Source organism: Orcinus orca, chromosome 9 (genome assembly GCF_937001465.1).
Source record: "Orcinus orca chromosome 9, mOrcOrc1.1, whole genome shotgun sequence".
Taxonomy (NCBI): domain Eukaryota; kingdom Metazoa; phylum Chordata; class Mammalia; order Artiodactyla; family Delphinidae; genus Orcinus; species Orcinus orca.
Genome location: NC_064567.1, coordinates 7,147,178 through 7,167,058, shown reverse-complemented (window position 1 = coordinate 7,167,058; position 19,881 = coordinate 7,147,178). Strand labels below are relative to the sequence as shown.

Sequence of the window (19,881 nt, the reverse complement as noted above, 5' to 3'; positions counted from 1 at the left end):
GTAAGCTCTGTGGAGGTACAGGAGGCCTGGATCCTAAAGACCTCCATACGCTGCTGAAAAGACTAACAGAGATAAAGAATAACGCGAGATAACGAAAGACTAGAACGTGCAGTACTACCAAGAAATGTGGCTAAGAAACCTCTGCTATCATATGGCCAATCAAAGTATGGGAACAGTGAGGTTACCGCTGACTTTACAGACCTCACCGAAGTTCAAAATTAAGACTTCTCCAATTCCCTCTGGAGCCCCACTGTGCACGCTTACCAAGTGCTGGTAACACTGGGGGCCGCAAGGCTTGTTGTCCAGAGCCGTCTCTGTGTTCTTCCGCTTGTAAGTGTTGGGTGTCGCATGAAAAGCTGCAAAATAAACATAAAATATCCAAACATAACTAACATTACTTTTATACATAAACATAACACTACTTTTTCATGTCTCCAGTTCCAAAGGAGAAAGTCAATTACTACATTACACTTTTGCTAATAATGTTTACATTACAGAACTTTCCTTCAAGCTCTTATTGAATTTCCACAATGTATTCTCCTCAGGTCTCCCCCAGAACACCTGAGCTCTAATTATAAACATTTATTTGGGTCTTGAATGTCTCCATAGAAACAACTGATGTATCCTCTACACAGAAATCAGATTTCCTCTTTTTACAAAAGAATTCTGACATCTACAATTTATCGATTTCCAAAGAAAGGTCACCAATCAGCTTGTCAAATGAGGGAGAAGAATGGGACACCAATTGTTAAAAACCAGTTTTAAAAGATAATGAGGACAGCCTCGGAATACTACAAGTCAATTTCTTTGAATCACACACAATTCAAGAACCCAGCGGGAGCCTGCACAGTCAGCACCCTTTCTGCAGGAAAATACAATGGTCAGATAAAACAGGTTTTAGAAAGATAAAAGTGTTTGAAACTTAAGATTCCCAAATAATATAATAATATAACAGAAAAATTCAAAGTCCAGCACACTGGTATACTAACAAGTATGAAAGCGCAGCAGCGAGAACTTCAGACAACTTGGGGAGGCTCTGCTTACAGCGCATAAAGGCAAATACCAGAAATGCCCTATCCAGAATTACACAAGATGAAAATTAATCTGGATAAAAACAAGTGACAGATTCATGAAATAAATCATTTAAAAAATATTTGTAAAAAGCCATACTTCGGGCTTCCCTGGTGGTGCAGTGGTTGAGAGTCCGCCTGCCGATGCAGGGGACACAGGTTTGTACCCCGGTCCGGGAAGATCCCATGTGTCGCGGAGCGGCTGGGCCCGTGAGCCATGGCCGCTGAGCCTGTGCATCCGGAGCCTGTGCTCCGCAACGGGAGAGGCCACGACAGTGAGAGGCCCGCGTACCGCAAAAAAAAAAAAAAAAGCCATACTTCTATCCATAGAACTTAAATGGGAAATGAAGACAGTGATGAGGGAAGGAAGAAAAAGTTATGTTTTTAAAATAGAAATTCAAGGCTCAGACTGTTTCAAGTATGTGAGTTGGTTTTTCCCAGAACAAGAGCCTGATACCATATGACTTATTTAGCACTGAATTACATTTTGCACAGGTGAAGACCCCTAAAATACACAGAGTGAGCACTAGAAGATTAAGGTCACATAAGCAGAAGGAATTACATCCATCCAAAAACAAAATCGTCCTGAGCCAGAGGCACATCCTGACTGACACGCTTTAGGTGAAACCTGTGTTTAGTCTGGATGTCTCCTCTAGTACATACTATAGTGAGAGACTGATAGTTTTGCCCCAATTCACTGAAGACGACACACATGTATCTATACACACACACGTACACAAATGAGGACAGCAGCCTCTGCTGGTGATGAGACAGAAGAAGCCTCTAAGTCAGGACTAGGTAACAGTATCAACATCATACGCCACAATTATACAGTCTCCAAGGTAAGAACAAATTCAGGCCATAAAGGAAAAGTTAGCATGCTAATAATAAAAGTACTTTAAAAATTTTTAAAGTACCATTCTTCATCTCACATTGCATTTAGCTAAAGAAAGAGAACTATTCTTACGACCAGATTTCCTTCAGCAAAATTTCCAACTTCAATTCTTTAGGAAAACTAAGTATATAAAGAATTCCCTCTTCTAGAAATGTCCTATTTTTTTAACATCTTTATTGGACTATAATTGCTTTACAATGGTGTGTCAGTTTCTGCTTTATAACAAAGTGAATCAGTTATACAGATGTCCCCATATCTCTTCCCTCTTGTGTCTCCCTCCCTCCCACCCTCCCTATCCCACCCCTCCAGGTGGTCACAAAGCACCGAGCTGATCTCCCTGTGCTATGCGGCTGCTTCCCACTAGCTATCTATTTTGTATTTGGTAGTGTATAATGTCCATGCCACTCTCTCACTTTGTCCCAGCTTACCCTTCCCCCTCCCCATATCCTCAAGTCCATTCTCTAGTAGGTCTGAGTCTTTATTCCCGTCTTGCCCCTAGGTTCTTCGTGACTTTTGTTTTTCTTAGATTCCATATATATGTGTTAGCATACGGTATTTGTTTTTCTCCTTCTGACTTACTTCACTCTGTATGACAGACTCTAGGTCCATCCACCTCACTACAAATAACTCAATTTTGTTTCTTTTTATGCGTAATATTCCATTGTATATATGTGCCACATCTTCTTTATCCATTCATCCGATGATGAGCACTTAGGTTGCTTCCATGTCCTGGCTATTGTAAATAGAGCTGCAATGAACATTGTGGTACATGACTTTTTGAATTATGGTTTTCTCAGGCCATGTACCCAGTAGTGGGATTGCTGAGTCATATGGTAGTTCCATTTTTAGTTTTTTAAGGCACCTCCATACTGTTCTCCACAGTGGCTGTATCAATTTACATTCCCACCAACAGTGCAGGAGGGTTTCCTTTTCTCCACACCCTCTCCAGCATTTATTGTTTGTAGATTTTTTGATGACGGCCATTCTGACCGGCGTGAGATGGTATCTCATTGTAGTTTTGATTTGCATTTCTCTTAATGATTAATGATGTTGAGCATTCTTTCATGTGTTTGTTGGCAATCTGTATATCTTCTTTGGAGAAATGTCTATTTAAGTCTTCAGCCCATTTTTGGATTGGGTTGTTTGATTTTTTGATATTGAGCTGCATGAGCTGCTTTTAAATTTTGGAGATTAATCCTTTGTCAGTTGCTTCATTTGCAAATATTTTCTCCCATTCTGAGGGCTGTCTTTTGGTCTTGTTTGTGGTTTCCTTTGCTGTGCAAAAGCTTTTAACTTTTATTAGGTCCCATTCGTTTATTTTTGTTTTTATTTCCATTTCTCTAGGAGGTGGGTCAAAAAGGATCTTGCTGTGATTTATGTCATAGAGTGTTCTGCCTATGTTTTTCTCTAAGAGTCTTGACTATTTTAGACTTCCAGAAAACTGAAAATAATCTTTTCAAATAGACATCTTAAAATACTAGTATTTGCAATACATTATTAAAATGTACTTCAAACTAAGTATAATATGGGCAGGTTGGAGAGAAGATTATATAAAATTCCCTGATCAGGAAAATTATCAGATGGAAAATTAAAGCAAGATACTTAAAAGTTTCACAAAAAGAAAAGAACATGGATATTAAAGGCTTTTTTTTTCTTTAATTTCAAAAGCAACTTAAAAGAATCTTGGTGCAATATCTTATCTAAAGGTTTTCAAGCAAAGGTAAAAGACTTATAAATTGTAATATACAATTCTAGCTACACTCTAGGCCTGTATTGGAGATTAAAGTCCCTCTAATAGAAAAGATCCATGATCAGATACCAAGCTTCTGGCCCAGATGAACTGCCAATCCCCTGCCATCAGAATATCTTCCGGGACTTCCTTGGTGGGGCAGTGGTTGAGAATCCGCCTGCCAATGCAGGAGACACAGGTTTGAGCCCTGGTCTGGGAAGATCCCACATGCCGTGGAGCAACTAAGCCCATGCGCCACAACTACTGAGCCTGTGCTCTGGAGCCCGCGAGCCACAACTACTGAGCCCACATGCCACATCTACTGAGGCCACGTGCCACAACTACTGAGCCTGTACCACAACTACTGAAGCCCACGCGTCTAGAGCCCGAGCTCCACAACAAGAGAAGCCACAGCAATGAGAATCCCGCGCACCAGGGAAGCCTCTAGACTTTTTAATTAGACAAACTGGTTCTAAAATTTATATAGAAAAACAAGAATGGCCAGGAGATCTCTGAATAAAGCCCCTTGGACAGACTCAAGGAACGGAACCCAAAGACCAGAAACAGACCCCAGCACCTGTGGTGACAGTGATGAAGGCAGCGGCTCAGGGCAGCCCCAGAGGGACTTGTCAATAGATGGTGTGGAGGGAAGAGATATGGGAACATATGTATATGTATAACTGATTCACTTTGTTATAAAGCAGAAACTAACACACCATTGTAAAGCAATTATACTCCAATAAAGATGTTAAGGGGCTTCCCTGGTGGCGCAGTGGTTGAGAGTCCGCCTGCCGATGCAGGGGACACGAGTTCATGCCCCGGTCCGGGAAGATCCCACGTGCCGCAAAGCGGCTGGGCCCGTGAGCCATGGCCGCTGAGCCTGAGCGTCCGGAGCCTGTGCTCCGCAGCGGGAGAGGCCAAAACAGTGAGAGGCCCGCGTACTGGAGAGAAAAAAAAAAAAAAGATGGTGTGGAAACAGTAGCCCTGGAGATGCAGAGAACGAGTTGGATCCAAAATTCTAACAGAATAAATTCCAAACGGATCAAAGAGTTAGATGTTATTCCCCCAAAAAATAGCACCAAAAGCCTAAAACGTACTAGAAAAAAAGTGAGACGTCCTTTAAAACCTTGGAGTAGTAGGGAAAGCCAACTGATAAATTCAACTACCTTAAAGGTTTTTTTTTTTTTTAACTTTGCTATGGGATTTTTACCAAACAACAAACTGGAAAAAAAACCCACTGCAACTCATCTCAAAAAATTTCCTGACTATATAAAGAGCTTCAAGATATCAAAAAGACCAACAAAGCCAAAAGGATAAAAATAGTTCAGAGAAAATACAAATCTCTTAATCATACAGGAAGAAAAATGCAAATTAAATTACGCTAAAAAGCATTTTACTAATTCAATCAATAAAATCAAAGTTTGTTTTTTAACACACTCTATTGGCTGGGCTCTGGGAAACAGGCACTCTTACTTTGCTGGTAGTTCTTTAAATTGGCAGATCCCCGTATGGCAGGTAGTTTGGCACTGCCTACACAGAGTGGACCGGGTTAACCTGCACTTGTGGGAAAGGACGTACAGGTCCACCACACAAGGTTATTCACTGCGGCACCATTACCATAAATGTTGACCTTCGGGGGACGGGCTCAGTACAGCAGAAGACTATGCAGCTGTCCAGACAGGAATAATATCTACAATGTTAAGTCCAACAGGGAAAACACCTGGAGAGTATGGCACTATTTGAATAGGGTGGTTGGGAAAAGAGAGGAATGTATTTGTATTTGCCAGAAGAAACTACAGAAAGACACAGAACAACTAACAGCAGAAGTGGTTTACCTACAGGGGAGTGAGGATGCGGACAGGAGGGGTGGGGGATTTCGCTGGATGCCTTTTGATGCTTTTTGGAAATGTAAGTCATATGAATGATGATTTATTTTAAAAATAACAATAGCTAAACACACGCCAAGTGCTATTTTAAGTATTTTGCACATAGTAAATAATAAATTTAATCCTCATGACAGTTTGTATTATTCCCATTAGACAAAGAACAAAAAGCACAAAATGCTATATTTAACAGGTATGTTTAATAATGTATTTAATGACTTCTTTTACCTAAGAAAAATATATAGTGTGTGATATTTTGTCCAAGTCAGTGTAAAGCAATTAAATGCCTGTAGAATGTGTTAGGGTTACACTATGAAGAGCCTGGCTCTAGTGGAACAAGGGGGAAGGGTGGGCACAGCAGGGCTGGACCCGCGTCTCCGACGCACTGCAGTGAGCAGCCCACCGGTCAGTCCCAGAGAACCAGCTTCATTAAGCACAACACTTTTCTCCTCCTCTCCCCAGCATGAATAATGAGACGATGAGCAGGTTCCAGGTTCATCCAAATTACTCAGATTGGAATAGCACAATAAAATAACTCTTGTAATAATGTTTAAAAGTAGTACCCTCCTGCCTTGGCTCATCTGTACAAAAAAGGTCCATCAAATGCTACATCTATAAACAACAAATTGGAGGGACCACTGCATTGACTCCAATGAAAGAGCTCCCACCAACTTTTTTTGCTATAGTGATATCTGAATGCAATTTACAGTATGCTTAAGAACTGGACATTATGTTATAAAATGATCATGTGTAAAGGGGAATTAAATGCAATTCAAAACAACTACTTCAAGGCCTGTGTAACGACAATGCTGCCAAGCCCAAGTAAGCAAGCCTACAATGGCTGGAGTATGGCTGGCTTCTACGGATTATTACAACTACCAAGTCATCAATTTAGGAGCACGGACAACAGCTGCAAGGAGATACAATGGTAATTCAGAAAGTCTACTTCAAGTTTTTCTAAATTAAGATAACTAAACCACTAATACTTCACACACACATACACACAAACACACAAATGACCATTTCCAGACCTAGATACACATCATGTAACAAATTATGTGCTGCAGCAAACATTAAGTAGATAGAGCAAAAACTCAAAATAAGGCAAGATATAGCTGCTTAGGCAGCTAATTAACATTAAGAGGTACCACTGGAAAATGAGGGAAAAAATTGTAAAAGGTGGGCACAGGAACTCCAAAAGGGCAAAGCAACATGAACCCATTTAGCACAGAGACAAAGGTGTTATGCCACAGATGGTCACACAAAACTCTAATGTGGAAAAAGCTAACCTACATTAAGTAAACTCTGCTTAGGAACCAGGAGGTATGAAATATATTTTCAAAAAACGTGCCTCAAAAGTAGCTGGTACTTTCTAAATCGTACTTAATTAAGTTCCAGGTACCTGGAAATTTTACTAAGAAACTTCATTCCCCAGCAATGTCAGAAAAAGAAAGTAATATCCTATGTACCATACGTAAATCTCATTAAGAACATGTTATGCTTTACCTGTATTCAAATACAGGTGTTTTTAAAAGCAACATATTCAGAGGATGCCCCTCCCCCCCCAAAAAAAACCAGATTTGGCACTAAACAGACAAGAATATATAGAAACACCTTTTTAGCCAATTTCTTATTCACCAAGTTATTCATCAGTATTGGCAATGTTGCTCTGGGCCATCAGCTAGGTCACAGTAAGTTTTATTATAAAACAATTGTTCGGTTAGCATTTATGGAAAAATCACTGATCTGTATTCCAAGTTAGTGGGAGACAGAGCAGTGTCAGCTTAACATGTGCAAAAGACTTCAGAGCAACCCTTAAGCAGCAAATTAGAAAATAACAATACTATGATGCTAACATATTTTTCAGTCGTAACTGCAAGATTAAATGACAAATTCTAGTGGTAATCAATGACACTTCGCAAGTTGCTTTAACACATAATTCCACAACAAAGATAGAAAATGTAAACGTACAATAACTGCACTTACGATGTAGGAAGCAGTCATATTTAAAACATCGCCTACAGAAAAGCGTATGAAATGAGTGCAAGCTCTGCTCCCTCTGAACAGACTTGGCGTTTGGTCCATCTATGTTGGGGGTACACTCAGGGGGAAGTGCACCTGGGAGCTGCTGCTCAGTGAGTTCTTTGTACCTAACATTAACCAAGAAAAATGGAAGTAAAGGTGAAACAAGAATTACATCTTTGAAAATAAATTTTCTACAAGATTTCTGTGTATTATTTTTGATGTTTATCTTGCCTAAAACACACAAAGAAGTTTAGCCTACAACAATATTTAAATGAAGAGCCAATTAAATATTATGCATGGTATATCAAGAAACGAATTCACTAATGTGATTCAGATCTGTCATGAAAAATGTCACTATATTCATTAAAATGAAACATCAGCTGCACTAAAATTTCTACAGGCGTCCCGAGAGATTTCCTCTTACACGCATTCCTGTAAATTGTGTGTGTACGTGGGCGTGTCTGCACGCGCGCGCGCAAATTTATCCCATCTACCATAAATGGAGTACAGGGTACCAGATACATACACGTATTAGTTCAAGTATCCTGCAGATGTTGGGAACACACGAAGTGGGGAGCTCACTGGCTACATTAGTTCCATTTCTAAAGAACCAAAATGGTGAGTTAAAGACCATACGAGGCAAAACCATGGCCAAAGAACAAATCTTACTTTTCCTTTAGCTCTTCTGCTGTGCCCTTATCTGGAAACATTGAGGAAATAGCTTCAAAAATTTTATCAGAAGGAAATTTCCGAGGTGGGCGACTTTCTTTATCTAAACAGGGAAATGTGAAAGGAAAAAAGAATGAAAGTGAACAAGCTTGCCAGTCTTTCATTTCCCTCGTGCCTAACGAAGCTGCCTTCCCAGGAAATTGCCAGCTCTGTTTCACTTCCTTCCGACAAATCTCACAAGGACCTGGGAGGCTGGTGGGCCAGACGAAACTCAAACTCAAGCGTGGGAAGCTGCAAGTGCGCCGGGAGGCTCAGCCCCTAACTGACGCCGCGGCCCTGTCTGGCCACTGACCCACCTTGGCTGTAAAATGAGGAGCCAGGTGATCACTAAGGCGCCTGTTATAAAAAACTGTACGCTTCTTTGAAACTGCAATTTTCCCCCATATTCTTCTATGCTGTCTTAATAACGAGCTTTGTCCGGTCGTCACCAACTGCCAAGCTCTAAGTTGGGACCCTCTAATTTTCTGGCAAACCGTAATTAGTGTAGCGGTTAAAACGTATGCTCTGGGGTCAGTTAGAGCTGGTTCCGAACACAGCATTTTCTGGGTTCTGTTTCCTCCCAATACTGTGATAAGTTACTTCACCTCACTAAACCCATCTCCTCAACTATGAGGTAGATCTGATGATAAAAGCCACCTCGTGGAATATTATGAGAATTAAATGTCTATACGCATATAAAGTGAAGAGCACACAACTTGTTCATAGTCAATGACCAGTATGCTATATATATGTTATATAATGATTATGATGACTGCCCAGGGAAACCAAAAACAAAACGTTATTTTGCTAGCCAAGGGAAATAAAGTGCAGGATGAAATGTTATAAATAATATTCTAATTTTGATTATACTACCACTGATATGATATTTAACAAAAGAAAAAAGAAGGAAGGAAGATTTACCTATACTCTATTGTTTCTGAAAATTGCTGTAATGGCTACACGCAAATGTAACAGACAGACGTACCTTCTCGGTTCTCCTCTAGATCTTTCTGTTTTTCTTCTCTTTCATCAGGATCATCTCCATCATCATCATCATCGTCGTCATTGTATTGACCAAGAGCATTCACCAACTCCACAAAAATTTCATCATTTATAAACCCACATTCTGAAATTCATCAAGTCAAATATCAGAAATACACAAAAGTTCACCTATGCTTTTGTTAATTTGTAAGAAACAGCTGGAGCCTATCAATCAGTACCATAACACTATTATTAAAATGCAGTGAGGAAAGATCATTTTCAGGACTGGCCTGAGGCAAACTCAGAAGTAGTACTTATCCTCAACACCTGTCATTTTCACAAGTTTCCAGTGCCTGCGACCACAGCCTAATTCTCTAGAGACTAACTATGGCCTTCGCCTCCTTCCAAACAATGCATCTGCCAGACCTTGCTGTCCACTCCTGACAGGAACATGTGAGGATGTTACACGTTACCCTCCTGCCAGGAACTTTAACAGGGTCTCCTGTTAAATCGCCAAAGCTGTGATTCTAATGACAGGATTTCAGGTCCTGTGGTTGCCTAGTGGGGAAGGTATTTTTGAACATAGGGCCTTTTGGAGCCCATGTCACATAAGCAGAAGCCCTATTCCTCACTGATTTTATTGCTAAAGAATCTTAAAATCTACATACACTCAAACAATTCTATTTAATTTACATGTTATTGACATCAGAGTTTGTTATGACCAGCTATGAATTATTTTCAACTGGCAAGCATGATCCTTCAATTTAAAAATAGGGTGCTAACACATATATATGGAATCTAAAAAAAAAAAATGGGGCTTCCTTGGGGGCTCAGTGGTTAAGGATCCGCCTGCCAACACAGGGGACACAGGTTCGAGCCCTGGTCCGGGAGGGTCCCACATGCCACGGAGCATATAAGCCCGTGCACCACAACAACTGAGCGTGCACTCTAGAGCCCGCGAGCCACAACTACTGAGCCTGTGCTCTGGAGACTGCGAGCCACAACTACTGTTTTAAAAAAGTAATAAAATATCAATTCTCTGGCTGCGTTTCCAAGAGAATAAACACATGACTCACCTCTATCCCCGTGTACTTTTCCATCATAATTTTTTATTAGTTCTTCAATGAAAGTCCCGTCCTGGTCTAAAACTTCATCCCCCATGTAAGGAATGTTATGTAAAACAGTTTCATCTTCCACCTGAAAGTAAAAAATATTTAAAAAGCAGGCTTATCCTGAGTATCAAATTTTTTAAGAGTAAATGTAACATAACTGAAATACAACAATATTTTTTCATAAGTAGATGTCTGTACCCAGTTCTCCAGATCTAAAATAATAGACATCAAATTCTAAAAGCCACAAAGAAGTAAAAAACCCTTCATATCAATAAGCATATCTGAGAAAACAAACTGTTTACAGGGAAATAATTTAAGAAAAAATACTGTATTACCTAATCTAATATGTCATCAATCATTAAAACTTACCGTTATTTTATGTACCTCTAAGAAAGGAAAAAATGCTGCAAATTACGACTCATCATCAATTTTAAGACATGCCTATTTCAGACGTTTCAAAGTTTTCTTAGGATCGATGAAATATGGTTTATCAAAACCAGCGAGGGCTTCCCTGGTGGTGCAGTGGTTAAGAATCTGCCTGTGAATGTAGGGGCCACGGGTTCGAGCCCTGGTCCAGGAAGATCCCACATGCCGCGGAGCAATTTAGCCCATGCGCCACAACTACTGAGCCTGAGTACTGCAACTACTGAAGCCCACGCGCCTATAGCCCACGCTCCGCAACAAGAGAAGCCACCGTGATGAGAAGCCCGCGAACTGCAACGAAGAGTAGCCCCCGCTCGCCCCAACTAGAGAAAGCCCGCGCGCAGCAATGAAGACCCAATGCAAAGACAAAATAAATAAATTTATTAAAAAAAGGATATTCCACAAAAAAAGAACCCATAAATAACCATACCCCCAAAAAAGGAAAAGGAAATAAAAACTAATGTAAGGGCTTCCCTGGTGGCACAGTGGTTGGGAGTCCGCCTGCCGATGCAGGGGACACGGGTTCGTGACCCAGTCCGGGAAGATCCCACATGCTGCAGAGCGGCTAGGCCCGTGAGCCATGGCCACTGAGCCTGTATGACTGGAGCCTGTGCTCCGCAATGGGAGAGGCCACAACAGTGAGAGGCCGCGTACCGCAAAAAAAAAAAAAAAAAAAAGACATGAAGTTTCTGAAGTCCATATCTAAATATGGAGACTAAAACAAGGATAGGTCTAAGTCTTAAGGGGCCTCTGAACAAGGTATTGGTTAAAAATAGAATTTCAGAAAGATAATTCTGATAAACAGAATGGACTGGCTAAGACTGATGGGAGGACATGGCAACTATGTCAAGTGTGAGGTGCCTACCGCTTCTCGGCCTTTTGGCTAAGATCAAATGTCAAGCGTGAGGTGCCTTAGGCTGGCCCATGATCGACAGGGAGGAATACGCCGGCAAAAGGCCGTGACACACACACGGAACTGTCACGTAGGAGCAGGCAGGAAACAGGAAGAAAAGGGAAGATTTTCAAATTATTCCTACGTAACAAATTTAGGATAACTGCAGAGTTCTTAAAGATAATGGTACCTTCGACAAACAAGGAAAAGGGAAACTGGGAGAAAAAGTGCATATGGGGTATAAAAGGAAAATTTAGATGTTAACGTATTTATTGTTCTGTTCAGGGTCAAGCTCATATACAACTAATGAGTCTAGCTGCCATCACACCTCACCTGCACTAATCCCATTTAAACTGGGAGAGTTAATTATTTTGGACACAAGCCAAAATTAAATGACAATTGGCTATTTTGTCTTCCCAATTATAGCCATATAACCTTTGCACCTCAAAATATATCCCAGCCATAATAAAGACAGCTTGCCTGACCTAGCTTTCGTCACCAGCAAAACCCATGGATGATGATTCATAATGTTTATTGACACCTTTGGAGGGGGAGATAAATTAGGAGTTTGGGGTTAACATATACACATTACTATATACAAAATAAACAAGGACCTACTGTATAGCACAAGGAACTATAGTCAATATCTTGTAATAACCTATAATGGAAAAGAATCTGAAACAATCACTTTGCTGTATGCCTGAAACTAACACAACAGTATAAACTGACTATACTTCAATTTTTTAAATGGTTTAAAAAAAAAGAAGTAAAATTTATTGACTTTAAACACTATATGCTTTCAGAATTACAGTCTGTGAAAATATGAACCCTCCCAGAAGCTCCTGCAACATGATTCTCAAACAAAATGTTTCTGAATAAAGCCTTAAATGCACAAAAATACACAATGGCAAAAGAGAATCTGAAGTTTGCCTTTAAGCCTCCACTGCAAAATTTTTAAGAGCAAAGTTACTGAAGCCATTAGAAACATCTATTTATTTAAAAATCTAGCAGGTAATTCTGTAAAGTAGGCTCACCAAGGACTTCCATCAACACTGAAATAGCCCTATTATTTTATATACCAACTAAGTAATAAAACTATGTATTTTTAATTTAACAACACAAGTCAAGAATGCATACTCAAATTTCTCTTTTGTTCCATCCTCCTTCATCCCACTTCTATAAAGAATTAAATACTGGCATTTCATTACAAAAGCTATTGTGCCAGTGTTATCTGTGGAAAAGTGCTTAACCTTGCCCTGAGAATATTTCATAGTGTACATTATCATTTAATAACATGCTGCCTAAAATTGTTTTAAATAATACGTTCTCAATTAACAAAACCTCAAAGTCAGACTGAGATTACAGGATACTGACTAACATCTTCAAGGATAAGAACTAGAAGCTTCATCTTTCAAATATATTTTTAATCCCAGGTATGGCTTTTGCTTAATACTTTTCCTTTGGAGAATATTTTAACTAGAAAGGACTAAGAAAAGAGCAACATCAACACCGAAAAGGCTTAAAAATACATATATTAATTGGTTTAAAAAATTACTCTAAGTACTCCCATTTCGATAGCTATTTTTACTTATACTATCTTAACTCACCTTGACAAGAAAATTATCTATGCTTTTTTATTTAAAAGAAGTGATTAGCAAATAAGAAGACACACTATTTACATACCATGAAATTCTGCTGTAGAGGAGACCAAGAATACATTATGGGTACTGAAGCAACTGCATTCAGAGTCTTTAACGGGATGACTTGTGTTGGAAAATCCAAGTCACTGGTCACCGAACACTAGAACAGAAAAAAATAAAATTGACTCGTAAGAATAAAAGGACAACCTGAAGCTGTAGGCATCATATTATAAAGAGATGCTGCCTACTTACAGCATTTTGAAAAAGAAATTTCTTTACTGAGACGGTAAGTTCATAAAAACCAGAAAGGATTCTCTCCTCTCTTTTACTTAGCAATAGAAAAAGCTTCAGATTTTGCAAATTTTCAAAACCTTCCAACCCTTTCCATACTTACCAGTATCAATAAGAATCAAATATTATAATTAGGCTGGCCTCAGATTAACTGCTCCTTGCTTTCACTATAAATTTTCTACCTCACTGCTTAATTTCATTTACATCTCATCCACATGAAATTATATATATATATATATATATATATATATATATATATACACCAAATACGCCACTTAAATCTTAATAAGAATATAGAAACTTGTAAGGTTAACCTTTCTTACCTTTACCTTCCCTTTTTAAAAACCCAAGTGTCATTTGCTGATATTATCAGATGATACACAAATATTAAAGGTAATAGACCTGAATTTCAATCACAACGAAATGGATTCAAATCAATTCTGCAGAAGTGTAATCTCTAAATTATTAACAATAATAGCTAATGTTATTAAGCACTTCCTATGTGCTAGGCACTATTTTAAACACTTACACGTCTTATATTTAGTCCTCATAACAGCGCTGTATGATGGGGACTATTCTTAGCGCTCATTTTACAGGTGAGAAAACTAAGATAGAGAAAGGATACGTAACTGGCCCAAAGTCATACACTGTTAGGGCTAGAATTTAAACCCAGAACGTCTGACTCTGGAGCCCCTGCTCTTACCCACTACACATATTGTCACGATACCACATTTCTATACATTTCTAATACTGGTTAAGTAAATATATTTCCCTGAAATACCGTATTTCATCCAATCTACGATGACATCAATTTCAAAGCACACCATTATCTTCTGTATCATTAAGAAAATAATGTTGCCAATTAAACTATAACACAATGCTTTCTTATCATAGTGATTCTAAGACGCATGCCAGTTTCAGATGTTAAAATGTTAAAAAGTTTGCATCTTTGACTTGATGAAATACGGTAAAGATCTGTGCCCAAATACCACAGCACTCTCCATCCTGTCTAGGAGTCCAGCTTTTCTTAAAAGAGTACCATTACCCAATTATCAGGTCTCCAGAGCCTTCTCAAAAATACCCTGGACATATAATCCATGAAAATAGAGCAAAAAGAAGTAGAATTGAAGTAGTAAAATGAAACCAAAAAAGTCATGTCTATACAACACACATAATTATTAAATGTTTCATTTTTATTTAAGAGGACTTAAAAATCGCGGGTCTAGATTTGGTGAAATCAGAGTGGAAGTCTTTGGCATCCAGGCCCACCTGGCCCTCAGCACTTCCTCAGGCCAGGGGGATAATCTTCCAATAGTCACAGTCACCGCAGCACAAAAATAGTTCCTTCCTCAGTGGAAGTGAAGGTTTAAAGATAGAGTAGTTAGGAAGAACTGTGACAGTGATTAATCCATTAATTTGCTTTCCAAAAGGGCAAAGATTAAAGATAATACTAGAAAGCTCATAGCTCAAGTAAATAAGAAGGTGTGAACAGTTTACTAAAACTCCAGAACCCGCAATCTTTCCCTGTTTCCTTCTTTGGCCTCTGATGCAATTCCTCATCCATCCGTCCAATAATAACAGCAGTTAACATTTATTGAGCACGTACTGTGTTGCAGGCACTGTGCTAAGTGCTTTATATACATTTTCTTAACCACTTCTCATCTTAGCCTTTGGCATCACGATTTCACAAAATGAGGAGGAGACTGAGGTTCAGAGAGGTTAAATAACTTGCCTAGTCAGAAAGGTAGTAAATTACCAAGCCAGGATGGAAGCCTAAGTCTGATTCCAACACCCACAAGCTTCATGCCTATGCTCTAGTTCTCACCCTGAGATGCCCGTGCAATGGGTGCTGTGCAAGAGAGACACCCAACAGTGTCACAGGGCATCTCCTCCCCCAGCATCTGCCTCTTGTCCTATTCCTACCATGTCTTCATTCCTTAAGTTAAGGAATGTTAAGTTACTTAACCAGGTCACTCTGGGGCAAGGAGTGGTTATAACTATGGAATAAAGTGCTATACACTACCCAGTGATTTTAAATACAAAATAATTTCATTTCTTGCAAAACAATTAAATTGGAGTTTTTGATTTTTGTTCTACACATGGTGGAGGTAAATTAATTCTGTGATTTTAATTCTGAAGACTGGCCCCCTTTAAAGCCTGGGGGGCGAGGGGGAGCGGCTGCTTCTCCAACTCTGACTTATTCACCTGCTTTAATATCTAAATCCAAGGTCACACTTACGGGAGGACTGCTGAATATCCTATTCAACTACCAGACAGGAGGAACGCTGGCTCTGTTCCACCTGTTTGCTCTAGTGACAGAAAATGCTCTGAGTCTACGAACGAGGTCAGCTGACTTTTCCGTTAACAGAAAGAACGTAGAGAAGCACAGAAAATAAGACAGCAAAGGCTGCAGCGCTAAGTACTATCTCCAACCCCACACCTGCCATACCCCCATGACCCATCACCTCAATTCTGAGTCATAAAAGTGTCACCAAGGGGCTGGAAATAAGCTCTCAAAGCGGCTGTGGCAGAGTGTGGTTTTACCTCTGTCTCGCAACAATACTCAGCACAGTGTCTCAAAAAAGAGTAGGCACTCAAAAAATGTTTCTGGAATGAACCGACTGCATTTGCTGATTTTCCCCTAATGGAGACTTCGACTTCAATTTCTTTTTAAAGCTAAGAGAACACCTATTTAGCAAATTGAAGGTCTATACCCACCTCATTATCTATGTAGTATCTCTAGAAACCTACCCCATTCTTTAACTATTAACCTTAACTAATAACCATATCCCTTTCATTTATGAAATAATATTCAAATGCAAAAGCATTTGTTGGTAAAACAAGTTTGGGAATTCTTATTTATTGACTTACAGGAAAATTACTCAAAAATCCCAGTTACTTACCAGTAACTTTTTTTCTTTGAAAATGTATCATCCTTGACACTTTATATTATTGTCTCGTATCACTCAGAGCACTGAAAAGGATTTTGACCTCATGGGTCTCCACAGCATTTTACCTGATCAGAGTCATATGTCTTGGACTCAGGAACTCACTAGGAGACCAATAGCAACAAATTAAATTCTCTAATTCTAGTTCCAACCTGAGGATCACACAAGGAAGTTGTTGTAGGTAATCCATCATTGATGGTAAAGAAAGAAAACAACTATATTAGTTACCAAGGATGCTACATTTTCAGAGAAACACAGCTTACTGGTAAGTAACCAGGTTCCTCTGAGGATGGATAGACTTACATCAACCAGCTGGTACAATAGGCGACTGTGTGGCTGGACCACTGGGAGCTGGAGAGGGAAGTCAAGCCAAAAATAGTAGTTGTAGGAGTACACAACCAAACTGAGACTCTTGGCAGAAGGCTGGTTCCAAGTAAAAACTGTGTTATGGAAAATCGTAGAGGGAAGAGCAGGTGAATGGCCTGCAGGGAAGGGAAAGAAATTAACACACCCTACTATGTGCCAAGCACTGTGCTAGAGACTTTACCAAAGTTAACTTCTTTAAAATTCACCACTACCCTAGGAGGATGACTCCCCATCTTACAGTGGGACATCACAAAGGGCAACAGTCATAGCCATCGGTCTCTCAACAATCTTTAACATTAGAAGGGTTATGTCCGAATTCCATATAGTAGGGGGAAAAAATACACTCAGTTAGCCAAGTTAAAAATATTCTTGGATCCTGGTTGGTCCATTTAATTCAAGCCAGAGACACAATGAACTGGTGATGTTGTCTAATATCCTTTAGCTTTTCCGAGTAAAAACAATAAGGAACTGCCTCACATCTGAGGTGTATGAAAGAAAGCATCAGCTGCCACCCAGCTCCAGGAAAAGCTGAGGATTTCTGAAACTACCCACATTCTTCAAGATTTGAGTAGAGAAAAGATGACACACCAAGTTTTAAACCAGCTAGGCCTTCTGGTGAAAATGATCGTGTACATAACTTAATTTCAGACTGCTTTTATGTGAAGTAAGTACTGAAGAAAAAACTGGAATGAGGTAAGTATCAGGTCTGGGTCAAGAAAAGCTCATAGTAGAAGTGAGTTCCTAACTCACTCAGGATGATTAGGAGAAGGGTGGTTAAGGAGAGGGTCAGAAATAAAACATCCTGGTCGGATCTTGACACAGGCACATTTAATTAAAGCAGCTAATCAAGGGCGCTGGAGCTAAGGAGTACAAGAGTGGTTCACGCCGGACTGTAAATTATTCTCATTTCTGCTGCTGGATATGTATGTTGCAGAGCCGTCCGGACTGGGGGGAACCTCCACCAGCAACACGAGGCTCCTGCCCTGAGCTCACTTAAGAACAGAAAGATGCCGCCCTATAAGCATCAGTCTGGCGCTTCTTCCAGGGCGGGGGCGGCACATACAGCATTTCACACAGAACAGGTAACATGTGAAGTACAATTTCAGGAAGTTTGGACCCTTAAAGCTCTTCCCTGCGTCCTAGCTTCAGAAGCCTGAGCCCGAGTAAAGAGGTCATAAATCTATAAACCTGGTTAATATAGTAACTATTAAAAACCCAATGCAGTCTGGGTCTGAAGGGGGCTGTTAGGGTAAATCATCTCCTCATAATCTGCAGTTTTGCTAAAATACTGGAGATCAGAAACAGAACAATAGTCACAGGACATAAGTTGGTAAAACTACAAAAACACCCAACACAGCATGTAAAGCACGTAACCAGAGCCATGTTTGTCCGTGACATGCAAACTCAAGAACCTAATTCAGTAATAGTCCTGCGAGTGGCAAATAAGACCATTGCTATCATTGGAAAAAAAAAGAAAGTAAACAAAAACTAAGAAGCAGAACAAAGAATAAAGTCATGGTTTCCATCAGCTGTGGCAGCACAGCCGTTGTGAAGCCTCGCTCCCGTGAGTGGACATGGGGCTGAACGCCACAGAGCAGCAGAGCCATTGGCTAAGGTAAAAGGGCAGGACGGCCACCGGACCGTAGTCTCAGAAGCGCGAAGCCCTTGCTCAGGTGCTAAACCTGCTCCGTGACCACCAATCAGACAGGCCAATTCTGCTGATCTTTGCAAAACAGATTTATAACCGCTCCCCAATTGCTCACGGATTGATCATTTAGTGAATCGTGCTGAAACAACAAAGCCAAATAGAAAAAAAATTGAAAACAAAATTCCCCACTCACTCTTTACACCAAAGGAAATTCCAAATAGGTTAAATGATGTTAAAATATAAAAATGAAAACTAGAAGGAAAGATGGGTAATTTATAATCTTGAAGTGGATAAAGGCTTTGTAAGCCTTAAAGAAACACAGAAATCAAAAGAAGAAATTCTAATTTGACTACATAAACATTTAAAACTTCTGTATAACCAAAACATCCCAGAAATAGCATGAAAATGGGGGGGAAAATCTGCAGAACGGATGATTAAATCTAGTATTTATAATATACAAAAAGTCCTTTAAAATCATAAGAAAAAGTCCAACCCTATTTTAAAAGATCCAAGACCATAACAGCCAACTCATAAAAGAAATATAAACAAATAAGTACTTAAAATTAACTTCACTGATGAACGAAAGGAAAACAAATTACAGTAATGTTTTACCTATCACACTGACAAAGATTAACATTTTATGTTGGGAATATAGATAAACAGACACCACTATAAACAGTTGGTGAGAGTGTAAATGTAAAACTTTTGGGGGGCAATCTGGTAATAGCTATTAAAAATTTAAATATGCATATCCTCTTGACCTAGTAATACTGTTTCCAGAAACTCTTCCTACAAAATTACTCAAAAGATGCAAAGATGTGTATGAAGGATATTCACTGAAAGGCTAACTGCAAAAGGAAAAAATAAAAACCTAAATGTTCATCAATTATGAATAGGGCAATTAATTATGGTAAATCCGCAGGACCAAGCACTGTGCATTGTTGAAGATACTGAAGACCTGGACAGATGTAAAGCGATGGCCCCAAAAGGCAGGCATGTTTTATCTGGGAATAACTTTTTAAAATAAAATATATATTATCATTATAATTAACATGTCATAGAAAAAGAAATCAGAGAATAAAAGTCACAGGGCTTGGACGACAGGGCCTTTTGCTCCTGTTTCATATATTTCTGTTTTATTTGAATTTTTACAGTTAATATTTTACAGTGACCTTTTAATTGAAGAAAAAGATAAAAAACAAAAGTTTCATTGACCCAACAGATATTCACATTAGCTAGTATTAAAAGTGCCTCATCGGTTGCCAAGGTA

General features: G+C 39.4%; 1 protein-coding gene across 15 annotated transcripts in view; it reads right to left on the bottom strand.

Moving 5' to 3' along the window:
• EZH2 (enhancer of zeste 2 polycomb repressive complex 2 subunit) overlaps nt 1-19,881 on the bottom strand; it is a 60,485-nt gene that overhangs the window by 10,485 nt on the left and 30,119 nt on the right. For 6 of the 15 annotated variants that reach the window (XM_004283647.4, XM_049714718.1, XM_049714717.1 and 3 more), the window contains exons 4-9: nt 13,402-13,518; nt 10,368-10,488; nt 9,296-9,436; nt 8,272-8,374; nt 7,549-7,727; nt 265-356 (exon numbers count right to left, since the gene is read on the bottom strand). In XM_004283647.4, coding sequence (XP_004283695.1) covers nt 265-356; nt 7,549-7,727; nt 8,272-8,374; nt 9,296-9,436; nt 10,368-10,488; nt 13,402-13,518 — 753 coding nt within the window. Of the gene's footprint in view, nt 1-264; nt 357-7,548; nt 7,728-8,271; nt 8,375-9,295; nt 9,437-10,367; nt 10,489-13,401; nt 13,519-16,900; nt 17,080-19,881 lie in introns of all 15 variants that reach the window. The other 9 variants (XM_033412642.2, XM_033412654.2, XM_033412649.2 and 6 more) reach the window with 4 other exon arrangements.